The 12,949-nt window shown below is 44.2% G+C and overlaps 1 protein-coding gene across 1 annotated transcript in view; it reads right to left on the bottom strand.

Annotated features, from left to right (window-relative positions):
- Positions 1-12,949, bottom strand: part of LOC104338105 (uncharacterized) — a 30,908-nt gene that overhangs the window by 6,793 nt on the left and 11,166 nt on the right. The window contains 8 exon segments of the mRNA XM_075444056.1: positions 388-551; positions 815-913; positions 1,345-1,459; positions 2,459-2,617; positions 9,003-9,142; positions 10,819-10,825; positions 10,889-11,104; positions 12,501-12,666. Coding sequence (XP_075300171.1) covers positions 388-551; positions 815-913; positions 1,345-1,459; positions 2,459-2,617; positions 9,003-9,142; positions 10,819-10,825; positions 10,889-11,104; positions 12,501-12,666 — 1,066 coding nt within the window.

Below are 12,949 nucleotides of genomic sequence, written 5' to 3'. Positions count from 1 at the left end.
CTGGGGGCTATTCAGGATGTTCCACATCCAATTTACCATCACAATGAGTGCTCTTTGCACTGTCTGGCAGCACAAAGGAGCCTTAAGTTGGTTGACATCTGGCACATAGCATCCACAACAGTTACCAACTAACGTTAATTACGGTTTGAAGATGCGGTGTGTCTTGAATTGTGGGAGCCATAGGAACAGGGGTTACTGCTCCAGTAAAAAGCCCTCAACACAGTGCCTGAAGTTGCCAGATCCATCCCTAAAGCTCTGCATCCGCTGCATAGCAGAGGAAATGGGAATGGAAGATTTTCTTTTTCTTAGCGTGTTTTATTTCAGTTCACAAATGGAAAGAAGGCAGCTGCTGATCATATGTGAGCCAGAATCAGAAGCTGCTCAAACCTTCGCTGCAGCATGCAGAAAAGCAGGAGAACAGTCTGTAGATACTTTGCTGTCACGTGCAGTTCTGCCACTTCTCCTGTGTGTGGTCACAAAAGCCACTGCATTCTGAGGTTTTAGCAATTCTTCTCTCTTTTTAAGGTTAAGAGTCTCTTCTTCCTGAGGCAAAATTAAAATGTTAACTAGCAACACAAACCTACTAATGCCCAACAGTTGTGCAGGAATATCTTGATAAAGAAATCTACTATATCATCTGTAAACCATTGCAATATTGTTTTAAAGAATGTACTTATCATGAGTAGAGGCAAGAAAATACAACCAGGAGAGTGTTGTTCCCAGCTGAGTGGGAGTCAGCACGCTGTATATGAAAACTAAGATCACAGACTCACTGAATAATTTTACAGAGTTGCATGGCGAAATATCTCAATTTCTTCATTGTTACTGCAGAGTGCAAAGCTGCAAGTGTCCTTGCTGTGGTTACATGAGAGGGGCATGTCTTCTGAGCTATCTGAAGCCGGCAAAGGCCTGCCTATAAGAAAGAGCACAGTAAAAGGTGTCATTGAAAGCATATGGAAGTTGTTGAACCACAAGTTTCCATACCTATCTCAGAAGATGTTTTACAGATGCTAGCTCTCAGATTCTTGCAACACGTTGCTGCTTACACTGATAACATTTGCTAACACCTTGTCCATCGTCCTGAAGGTGCTTTGTCCTGGACCGAAGTGCAGATCACATCCGCTCTCCCGCCTTCTGGGCTTCCAGGACAACAAACTCAGTGAGTAAGCAGGCAACAGCACAATCTGCTCTCCCTCTCTTGTAAAGTCCAAATTTCATAATTCTTCTGGGAATCGTAGGAGAGTTTTAGCGACAATGTATTGCCTGTGAGCCAAGATTTGGGGACCAGTGTCTCCAAGTCGTTTGGAGACAACAAAGTAGGCAAAAAGTTCCCACAAATCTCACCTTTTACATAGGAAGATGAGTGAGGTTCCTTAAAACCACCACTCAGATGCGAGACAGCTCCAGGTGATTTCTTGTCGTCTGTTCTTCTCCCAGTAGGAGAGGGTTGATGTGTAACCTGAAGCGAAATGGAGAGGCTTTGGCATACAGTCGTGTTTCACTGTAACATGGGAGCTATCAGTGACACGGCCAGAGTTCACTTCCCCTTCCTAGGACTTTATTTGCCTGTGTGCTGACATGGCACAGGTGTCTAATCTTTGTTGTGGAGAAGGAGATGTCAGTGGAAGAGCTGGAAGAAGCCTCAGACAAGTCCACCCCCCTACCCCATCCCTTCTCTTGGGAGATGCATTCCAGCAGCTCCTGCTCTTGGTCCATGATGGGTCGCATCGCAGCCGTGCCTGTGCCTGGCCGTGCACCTCATTGATCCAAACCCCAACCCTGACCCGCGGGCTGGCTCCCTGTCCTGACCCCCTGTCCTGTCTCATCACTATGGGCTTTGCTGACTGGGATTCTGGCCTGAGGTGGACTCCCACCCGCAGCCTGCCTTCCTCCCAGGATGGGGCAGTGGGATGGGTTCCCCATGCCCCCAGCCCCGGGGATCCACTGGCCCATGCAATGCCCACTGCTCTGTGTATGAGATCATCTCTGAACTTTTTCCAAGGGCAAGGGGCAGCAGTTTGCAAAGCATTCACTCATGCTCTGGCCTGCAGGTGCCAAATAGCTCAACGTATAAGCAGTGTCTGTGATAATTTTACACTGGATATAAGGAAGAAATTTTTTACACTAAGGGTGGTGAAGCACTGGCACAGGCTGCCCGGAGAGATGGTCAATGCCCCATCCCTGGAAACATTCCAGGCCAGGCTTGACCGGGCTCTGAGCAGCCTGGTCTGGTGGAAGATGTCCCTGCCCACTGCAGGGGGGTTGGGCTAGATGGCCTCTAAAGGTCCCTCCCAACCCAAACTAAACTATGATGCTAATTTCTGGCAAAAAACCTGCAGTACCGAGGCAAGAAGACCAAGCAGCAGCTATGTGGGGATCAGGATCCCGATCTGGCTTCTGAACAATACTGTAAAAAGGAAATAAAGGCAGCCTAAACAGACCTTGCTGCTGGACTTACTTTCTCTGGTTCAAAAGGTGTCAGTCTTCCCTGGTGAGGTGTCCTCCTGCCAGTCGGTGTGGTGCTTCTGCCAAGGGAGCCGTTGGATGCTTGCTTTTCTTGATGTTCCTTTGTCACCAATCTCAAAGGATCAGCCCTTTGCACAGAGCTTTTTATTGCCTAAAAGGTTTGAATACATTTGTATTAAGTTGACACAGACATCTTCAAATAACATTAAAAATCCTTCTACAGCAAGTGCATCATTAAGTTTTTAAAACTTTTACGAAAATGTTTATTTGTGTGTGTGGCCAGGCACACAGACACAGGCACACACACACACATATTTTATACATAATGCTCTATTCATGTCTTATTTGACTTCCACATTTCTCTCTGCTTGGACAATGATGCAAGTCGAGGGTAATCCCAGGCATAGTGCTCTCAGGCTCTCATCCCTCAGTCCCAACCACCCTGCCAAGAGCAGGAGAGATATCCCTCCCTGGGATACCACAGCTGAGCCCACCCCAGTACAATACATCACGTGACAGTTTGTTTTTACTTGCCAGTCGTCCATCCTTCTTACATTTTGCCCTCATACCTCTCCATCAGTCAAGGCTGACACAAGCCTTGTAGGACCCTAAGATAGATGTGAGCCACAGAAGGGAAATGAGATGTGAACATTTTCAAACAAACTATAGCAGATATTTAGACTGGAAAGATCACAGTTACTCAAAAGGACTTGCCCAGTTTTTCTTGGAGACCTAAGATCAGAGCACAGAGGAAACATAAAATATTCCTGCCTGACCACTGTGAGATACATGGCATCTACACAACGACTGCCAGGGATTGGCAGCTGCAAAGAAAACATTACGTTGGCATGACAGGAAAACTGAGGCTGCACTCATGCCTTGTCAAAACTTTGAAGATACTGAACCTAGCGCAGAAATGCCTGGTAGTACGAGACAAAGGCATAGTCTCACTGCCCACATTGCTAAAGTCATCCCAGAAATGGCCAGGGATGGTGTCTGCATCTGTCAGAACAGATAGCAGAAGAATCTCCAATGCATGGAGCTGGTGAATGACTAGGAGTGAGCACATGATGGTCAGAAACAATACATTCTTGTGATTAGAAAATACTTCATGGCAAGAGTTTTAACACACTTTAACAGAAAGCCTTTTTTAGAAAAGAAGGCTTCCTGAGCTCTCTAAAAGCCAGCTTTGAAAAGGATGTTCAGAAGTTGAAGTTTACTGATGCAGTGCGATGGGTGATGCCATAGCCAAGGGACAGAGACCTGTATAGCCCTTAGAATTATAGTGAGAAGAAGATGCACATGCTTATTCTTTTTAACATAAAGAACTAATGAGCGGATGAAGTAGGATGTATTGGACTGCAATATGAAGGAGCAAGATGAAGCCAGAGACACGGAAGAGGTGTTCCCATGAACGTGGTGAGGTTTGTTCCCTACGTATCTGAAGAATGACCACTGCAGCTGAGGGAACCTCCATGCAGGACAGTGTTAGTAAAGGTGCTCTGGCTTGCTACATGTACCATTGTAAAAGCTGCTATTTCATGTTTTATGCATCATGCAGATTACAAATTTTTAAATTATACACTAACATAACTATTTTTAAAACAATAATGTCAGAGGAATCAAGACAGGCCTAGTGAATTGCGTGTGGTCTCTGCTTTCGTACAGATGGATGTCGTTCTAAGAGATTCTTTCAGAAGTCATAGCAATGGCAGGGGGGTTGGAACCAGATGATCTTTAAGGTCCCTTCCAACCCAAACCATCCCATGATTCTATGATTCTATGATTCAATCACTGTAACCCAGGCAACCACTGCAATTTATTCCTACACTTTAAAAGAGACTGAAGTACTCAGTATTTGGGTTAATCACACATGATGAGGTTCTTGATAAAGATTCTCTCCATTCCATCACTTTCTTAAGCAAGCTCATCAAATTATCTCAATAACTCTTTTTACTTTTCCTCGTTGGAAAGACATGGATCGCCAGTAAATGTGGACCCTTGATACAAGGGGGTTACAGGGTCAGAGGAAGGAACGGCCTCTCAACATGCACAAGGTAGGTCAGTTGCTTCCCATCTCCACTGAAAACAGAATAAAAATTGATCAGCTGGTTAGCTGGTGACAACAAAGGAGATGGAACGGGTAGGCAGCAGAAGATGCCAGCTCGTTTTGGATCTTTCTCACGGGAGCTAGTGAAGCACAGATTAAAGAACCATCAGTGACACTGATCCTGCTGTTGGCAAAAGGAGGGACCAGGTGACCTCTCAAGGTTCCTCCAGTCCTGCAGAGCTACGCTTGCAGGCAGGCAGGTGGAGAGCAGGAGGAGGTGGTGCTGTTACTCAGGACCTACCTACACCAGAGAAACTTTAAAAATACGATGTTCTCCTTGACCCTCATGCTCAATAATAACCTTTTAAATTTTCTAATGAGCTTTTTCCTCCCAAATGTTAATACCTACAGTTCATCATTCTGATACAAATAAAATTGTCCTGGAAATCTCTCATTTGTCAATTCCCATGAATAAGGATCTCTTATACTCTTCAAATATCACAGTTTGTGTCACGCAGAGTGTGAATTCCCACTAACAGGTCAAAAACCTGAGAGAAAGCAACAAATACTCATGGATAAAGCAGTGAAAATTCAAATGCCCAAAAGTCTGTCTACATATTCCTAGAACTCGTACTTCCCTGCTTTAGAGTTAGCCAATGGTCAGGAAGGACATTCACAGACAAGGAAACAACATACTCATAGGTCATCAAAATCCCTTGAAAGATTTGACAGCAAAATCCATCTAATCCATCTAATAAGACTGGAAGTAAGCACGTTGACCTTGGCTGAAACTTTTCCAACAAAAACATTAAGAAATATTATTGGTCTACCTTTCAGTAGAACTTCTCCCCATGCAAATAAATTTTCTTTTCTCACAGAAATCACTAACATCTATCCATAGTTGCATGTCTGGCAGGAAACTGGCAACTCGTTCCTGCTAAATGTATAATGTGATGCATTCAGAGATCAGCTTGTTTGGAGAGAATTTATATAAATAAATATTATTCATAAATATTAACCATTTTGGCCAACCTGTACATCTTTCAAGCCATATTCTGAAAGAATCATTCATGATATGCAGCTAACCTGGACATTTATCTTGCCTCACTAAAGCACAACTTGAAGTGGCCGCGGCCTCACCAGCTAGGTCATGCTACAGTAGAAACAGAAGCCGTCGCTAAAAGTATCACAGGGAACCTGAATATGTCTTTTTTGGAGATGTAGAACATCTCTCGGATATGAGATTCATAAAATCATGCCTTCCAAAAATCTGTGTCTTTAACCTGTACTGATTGTTCTTCAGACTTGCTCCCCAATTGTTTTTGTACATATCCTCGAATTCTGTGAGGCTGGACAGAAAGAAGTCAGATGTGAAGCGTTTTGCCTTCAGCTGGTGAGACTCACCAGTCCTAGCTAGCTTGAACTGGAGTGTGTTATACGGGTATACACATGTCCTGGTGGCATGCCTCACTCCTCCTGCTGCTTGAGGTTCTCCCATTCACTTTCGTGTGTTCCCATGCAGTTTCTCAGTTCTGGACAGAAAAAACACGAGAGTTTGTTTTATCTGTGTCCAAAGCTTAGAATTGTCCAGATTCACAGAATCTTGGAGAGAAAGCATCCACCTGGTAGCAAAAGAGCTCAAATACAAAGGAAACTCAAGTGAGTCACCATGTTCAGATCTATTGCTGTGACCCAGATTCTGGGCTTCTGTTTAATGTTCCGTTTATCTGCGTCTTCAATTATAAATTCAAACAACTGGCAGTCATTCTGTTCACTGCAAGGCCTTCTTCTGCCATCAGGGCAGACAAAGAACATGTGTCTCTGTCAAACATTTCAGAGTTCACTCAGGACATCTGGGCACTACGCCCAACAGTCTAGCTCATGCTTCTGATGGATTCCAGTTGGACTGGATCCAATGCTGTCTGGATGGTGAAAGCTCAGATAACGGCGAGCCTCGAAGTCTGCTGTCCTCAGCTTCCCCCTTCTCAGAACTGTTGCTGAAGCTGCAATTTTTTTGCTCGTGGCTGTGTGCCACAGGAGGAAAATGAACTCAGTGGGTCTTAGGGAATCTCTATGTAGAACAAATGTTTCTGGTTTTAACTTGTTTCGCAAGAGTGCTTGAGATGTTCAGCTGAAACAAACTCTTTCATACCTTGAAAATTTCCGGGGTAAGATACCAAAGATAACTTTTCTACTTTGCTGACCACTTTACCTGCAGGTGGTATGCTGCACCTTACTTGTCTGGCTCGTAATTCTGTCCACCACAGCACAGAGAAATGGAGAGATCCCAGCTGTAAAAGGGACTGGGGAGATCCAACATCAGTATAGAACAAACAAAACAATTTAATGCAGCTAAACCCTGCACCATCTGACTTATAAACAACGCATAACTGGAGTCCTGCATCCAGCTCTGGAGCCCTAAGCACAGGACAGACATGGACCTGTTGGAGCGGGGCCAGAGGAGGCCACAGCAATGATCATAGAATCACAGAATCACAGAATGCTTTGGGTTGGGAGGGACCTTTAGAGGTCATCAAGCCCAACCCTGCTGCAGTGAGCAGAGACATCTTCTGCCAGACCAGGCTGCTCAGAGCCCCGTCCAACCTGGCCTTGAAGGTTTCCAGGGACAGGGCATCGACCACCTCTCTGGGCAACCTGGGCCAGGGTTTCACCACCCTTGGTATAAAAAACTTCTTCCTTATATCGAGTCTAAATCTACCCTCCCTTAGTTTAAAGCCATTACTCCTTGACCTATGGTAACAAGCCCCGCTGAAAATATTTTCCCCATCTTTCCCACAGTCCCCTTCAGGCACTGGCAGCTGCTCTAAGGTCTGCCTGCAGCCTTCTCTTCCCCAGGCTGAACAGCCCCAGCTCTCCCAGCCTTTCCTCCTGGCAGAGGTGCTCCAGCCCTCGGATCATTGCTGGGGCCTCCTCTGGCCCCGCTCCAACAGCTCCAGCTCTGTCCTGTGCTGTTGCAATAGGACAAGGGGCAAAGGTTTTAAACCTAAAAGAGAATAGATTTAGACTCGATATAAGGAAGAAATCCTTCTCTGTGAGGGTTGTAAGGCCCTGGCCCAGGCTGCCCAGAGAAGCTGTGGCTGCCCCCTCCCTGGCAGGGTTCAAGGCCAGGTTGGATGGAGCTCTGAGCACCCTGGGCTGGTAGAAGATGTCCCTGCTCCTGGCAGGGGGTTTGGAACCAGATGATCTATACGGTCCCTTCCCACCCAAACCATTCTGTGATTCTGGATATTGCTTAGAAATATAGCCAGTCTTGAAGGCAGGCATGTAATATCTGCATCCTCTTCGAAGCTACTATTCTACACATGACTGACTTTACATATTCAGTTCAGAGTTCTTATCGTTATCTCTTTTCATATCTGGCACCATGCAGGATTCACTAAAGCCGCTGTCTAATGACTTGCAAGACACACACTTTCATGATCACTAGAATGGAATAGTTGTCTCCTTTCCCATCTGACATGTTTTACACTTGCTTTCAGTCCCCAAACAGGCAGAGAGAGCGGTGTGTTGGCTAGAGTGAGCTAAGTTTTGCTTTACCTGGTGGAATCAGGAGACAAGTTTCCAGTAGGTAGGAGGAATTTCAGAGAGACTGTTCACTGGAACATAACACAGATTTCAGCTAAATGCTGAATGCATCCTCATAGCCCAGAGAAGCTGTGGCTGCCCCCTCCCTGGCAGTGTCCAAGGCCAGGTTGGATGGAGCTCTGAGCACCCTGGGCTGGTGGAAGATGTCCCTGCTCATGGCAGGGGGGTTGGAACCAGATGAGCTTTAAGGTCCCTTCCAACCCAAACCATTCTGTGGTTCTATGATTCTATGATTCTAAATGTGAGCAAAAGGAAGAAAGGGGACTTGTAATAATGAAGATGCCCATAATAAGAAGGAAGAAATAGAAAGCTGAGAGAAAGAAGAGCACAGCGAGATATTTAGATATCTATCTATTCTAAACGGTGAGATGCGTAAGGAAGGTGGTAAGCTGGCTGGGGAGGAGCAGTCATAGAGATACCAGTCAGAAGGAAACATCTCACTTGACATGTTAACTTGTAACATCTTCTAAAAACCGAAGTTATTTTCCCACTGACTTTGGCAGAAGGCCACTAGTGCTTACTGGCAAGTATAGCCTCGAATGGCAAAATACAGGATTCATGGTTTGCTGAGGCAAGGTGTGGTGGCTCCCTGTAAAACCAATCTCTGAAGTCGCAGGTACAATGAATTCAGAGCAGACCCCCTAACAACAGGCAATTCAGTTCAGACTAGAGTAGGAAAAAGAAGTTTTGTCTCCTGCTGCTGCAAAAGCATATGGAAAACTACAGGCAAAGCTGAAGGACAGCACAAGCCCACTGCAAGGAAACATGGCCATGCTTGTACAGACACTTTCACTCACACAAATTTTGATTCCAAAGATCATTCTCTTAAATAAATATTTGAAACCGTGGAAAAGTGACCGCTGGCCATAGGAATGCATACTTCGCTATTCCCGTCTCTACAGAAATGGTTTTGCAAAGGTGTCTTCGGCCCCACGTGGCAGACGCGATGACTCTTGGGATTATCCCTCCGTGATCTTTCTTCCTGTTTGGATGAAGATGCTGTCTCCCGCAGAATAGCTGCTGCAACGTAATGGAGACTTTTGTTATAAACATGTGATTTGAAGTTCAAGTCACAGTAGAATCAAACCGCTCTCAAAGCCATCTGATTTTCTGTTGTAATGCAAACTATGATATTTAAAGACAATGAATGAAATTCCGCATCTTGTTCTGCTGGGGACTGAAACTCCCCAGTATCGGCCAGATCAATCTTTGTATATGGCATCCTAGCATCTTTACATACAGCATCCTTACATTACTCTCACACAACAAAAATCTCCAGTGGCTCGAGCAGGAGTTCTACACCACCAAATGTCCCAAAGCAGTAAAAATAATACAGAAATTTGGCCTACAACAGAACTCAGTTAGTTTTTTCTTATCCTTGCTTTTATTGGAATTTTTATATTATTTCATTCTATACATATGACTCTAACCTTTTTGTCTGATCTTCCCAGTCTATAAAAGAATGAGTCATACAAACAGGTAGGTTTGGGAAAACTAAAAATAAAGTGAACTGTAACTTGAAATGACATTTTCAATGGAACTTAATAGTGTTAGGTGAAAAATCTCATTAACGAGTATGTTAAAATCAAATAAAAAGACAGACCAAAACTTCTTCACTCCATAGAGCAAAGAACAGGTTAATTGGTGGTTCTAACATCTTTTAAAGATATGTCACTAGAAATTTTATTTGCAAATTAGGGAAATACCTAGGAGTAAATGGCTTAATTTTATTTTCTTTTAGGTTCAGCCGCTATGTAGGAAAGTAGGATTCATCTCACCAGGCTGTACCATCGAGAAGATAATTATTTGTTCTTGTTGCCTTGACACACATAGGATGAAATCAATCCCTCTTTAAACACACATATTTTTCTCCGTTGAATACACAGTGGGATGAAATGACCCACTCAGACCAAACTTCTGAATTCTGGTCTGACCCACTTGATTTCAGCAAGTCTTGCTGTCTCCTGTGTAAGAAGTGGGTAGCAGCGTTCTTCTCCCTCCCTGTAACTCCCTTAAATGAAGTTACTCAGTTATACGGTAAGGTAACGAGTCACCCTACACGTACATTAAATAAAGGGAATACTGCATGAGAAATGACAGGAGAATCTGTAAACCCATGATTAAACCGCTTTGATTCCAGGAGGTCATCAGAGACATTTACACTAGCCAGCTATATTTTCCACCCGGATCGTCCTTCCTGCTCCTCCCCAGTGCGACTCCCGTTCAGGGCTCCAACTTGTGCCTTAGTAAGGCGGGCCACCAACAGCGTTTTCTTCCCAGAAAGTTCACGGCACAAAATAAGAACTGAAATGAGATTTAATGAAAGGTCCCACTGTACCTGTTGCCAGAAACCAGCCTGCACCTGGCTGAAGAGCTGTTTTATTAAAAAAGCGAATGGTGTTCTACACATTAAGAGTAGGATTCATTTCAGGAGACGTCAGTTGTCGAATTTAGGCAGTGAATGTAAACTAGTTATCTAGACTCCCTCCCTAGTTAGTGGAGGGAGACATCTGCCCTGATAAAAGTGTCTAAGATAGGTCAGCTGAATCACCTTGTAGAGGTGCCCACCTCACGGATGAGTAAGGCTAAGTGGAAGAGGACCACACAAAGAGTGTATTTTAACAAGGCTCTCTACAGAGCTGATTTTTCCCCCCTTTAGGCTAAGCGTGGCAGCAGTGGAGGAACAGTCTTCACACATGCCAGCTGCAAAGAAAAACTACACCTGAATTTTTCAAACAGTGTTAAATAGATAATATCTGCCAGTACCGGGGTCTCTGGTTTTCTGTCCATGAAATTCACAGCTTCTGGTTTTTTTTCTGCTTTCCGTCTTTGATGTTCTGCAACTCTGAGCTCATCTCGAAGCTCCATGTTCTGCCTGGTCAGCATGTCAACCTCGTCTCTCAGCTTGCTGTAGGCAGCGTGCCAGCAGGACTCATTTCTCTTGAACTCCTCCTGCAGTCCAGCGATCTGCTGTTTTAATATCTACCCGTAGGAAAAAAGCGTGCAGAGTCATTGCCTGCCCTGGACTAGGTGTGCCCACCTTATACATCCAGAAGGAAGCTTGGAGTCTTGTGTTCTGCTTAAAGGTCTACCCTATAAAGGTCTTCAATATGAAGGTCAGCAATATAAAAAGAACACAATTGAAATGATTTCTTAAAAAAAATTTTAAAAAAACAACCAAAAAAAACCCACTGCCCTGCAAACTCCTGTATATAAAACAAACCAATTGTTGTGAAGTGAGCAGAGAGAAGAAGTGAGCAGAGAGAAGAGAGCATGAGGAAGAACTTCTTCCCTCTGAGGGTGATGGAGCCCTGTCCCAGGCTGCCCAGGGAGGCTGTGGAGTCTCCTTCTCTGGAGATATTCAAGACCTGCCTGGACGCGGTCCTGTGCAGCCTGCTGTGGGTGACCCTGCTTTGGAAGGGGGTTGGACTGGGTGATCCCCAGAGGGCCCTGCCAGCCCCTGCCAGGCTGGGATTCTGTGAATTCAATTGTCAGTTTGCTGCCAAATTTATCAGTTTGGTTTAGACATCCTTTTGCAGCAAAACATTGTTCCAGACATTTCTGAGCATAACCATTGCCTACCCTTTTATACTATAAAAATATAGCTTTTAGCTGTCCTCATCTCCTTTGTCACTGTCTCACATCGCCCACCTTTTTTTCTTTTCTTTATCAGTGATTCTTCTAGAAAATTACTTGAAGTCATATTGTGTGCAGCTGTTTTTAATAGGGATAATAGTCATGGATGTTCAGAGATTATCACTGAAGAGGCTGAAATAGAGGATTCAAACAGACTGAATCCCCTAAAGGAACTTAGAAGAAACCACAATAAATGACTCAGGGTTGTTATTAGGCAGGTTAGGTTGTTAGATACACAGCTAGATATCAAATATCCCTCAAAGGCAAAGGTCAGAATAGCTTAATGGAAAAAACCAACAAACTCCCAGCTCAGGGAAGAGAATAGAAGATGATCGCCAGTAACTCTGTGCCACTGGCACAATGGATTTTTTATATGAAAAAGGTGTAAAGGCCACTGTGGCAGGCCTTGGAAATTTTTCAAGACCCAGCTCAGATCTGGGAAAATCAGTACTGGGAAGTATAAGGAACATGGGAACCTCCCAACCTTCCTTAAGAAAGAGAAGACACAACCTATTTTTTTTTATTATATAAAGAAAGTGGGATGTACATTTAAAACACAAACCAAATCAATGTCCTATTAACATAAAAAGTCTTTACTGTACACACAACTGTCCTCAAGAAGTAGCATGAATGTTTGACCACTTGTGACAAATGGAAGTATTCAGGTACTGCCATAAGACGCCTGCGTGGAAGGATATTAATTAATGAGAACTGCATATTTATTCTACAGAAGGCAGCTTACTTGTATTTCTTCTGATTTCACATTTTCTTCAGTGACTCTAGCTGTTCCTTTGAACTTGCTGTGGGCAATTTTTTCTTTCAGCAGTGGGGCAATTTGGTCGCTATTGCTTTCCAAAGGGTGAGTCAGCTCCTGGCTCCTGACAGTCTTGAGCTGGTCCGTTCGTGTTCTGTTCAGAAGGTAAACAAAGAGCATGAAGTTGGCATAAAGACAACAGCGAAGGACTGTCTTTAGATACACCTTCTTTGGGCATGATTTTTGGAGGGCTTGGGCATGTCCCACATGCTTGTGAAAACTGAGGTCCTTCATCACTGGGAACACTCATGCATGCGTTCGCTGCAAAATTTATTCTATTGAGCAGATGGAAAATATTCTCATTGACATTTTCTGACAACTTAATGACCATGAACTTAGAGGTTTTTAAACGGATTTTCAGTTCAGAGAGATAGCTA

This window comes from Opisthocomus hoazin, chromosome 2, assembly GCF_030867145.1.
Source record: "Opisthocomus hoazin isolate bOpiHoa1 chromosome 2, bOpiHoa1.hap1, whole genome shotgun sequence".
Lineage (NCBI taxonomy): Eukaryota > Metazoa > Chordata > Aves > Opisthocomiformes > Opisthocomidae > Opisthocomus > Opisthocomus hoazin.
The sequence above is the reverse complement of the archived record's forward strand: the minus strand, read 5'-3'. Positions and strand labels throughout refer to the sequence as shown.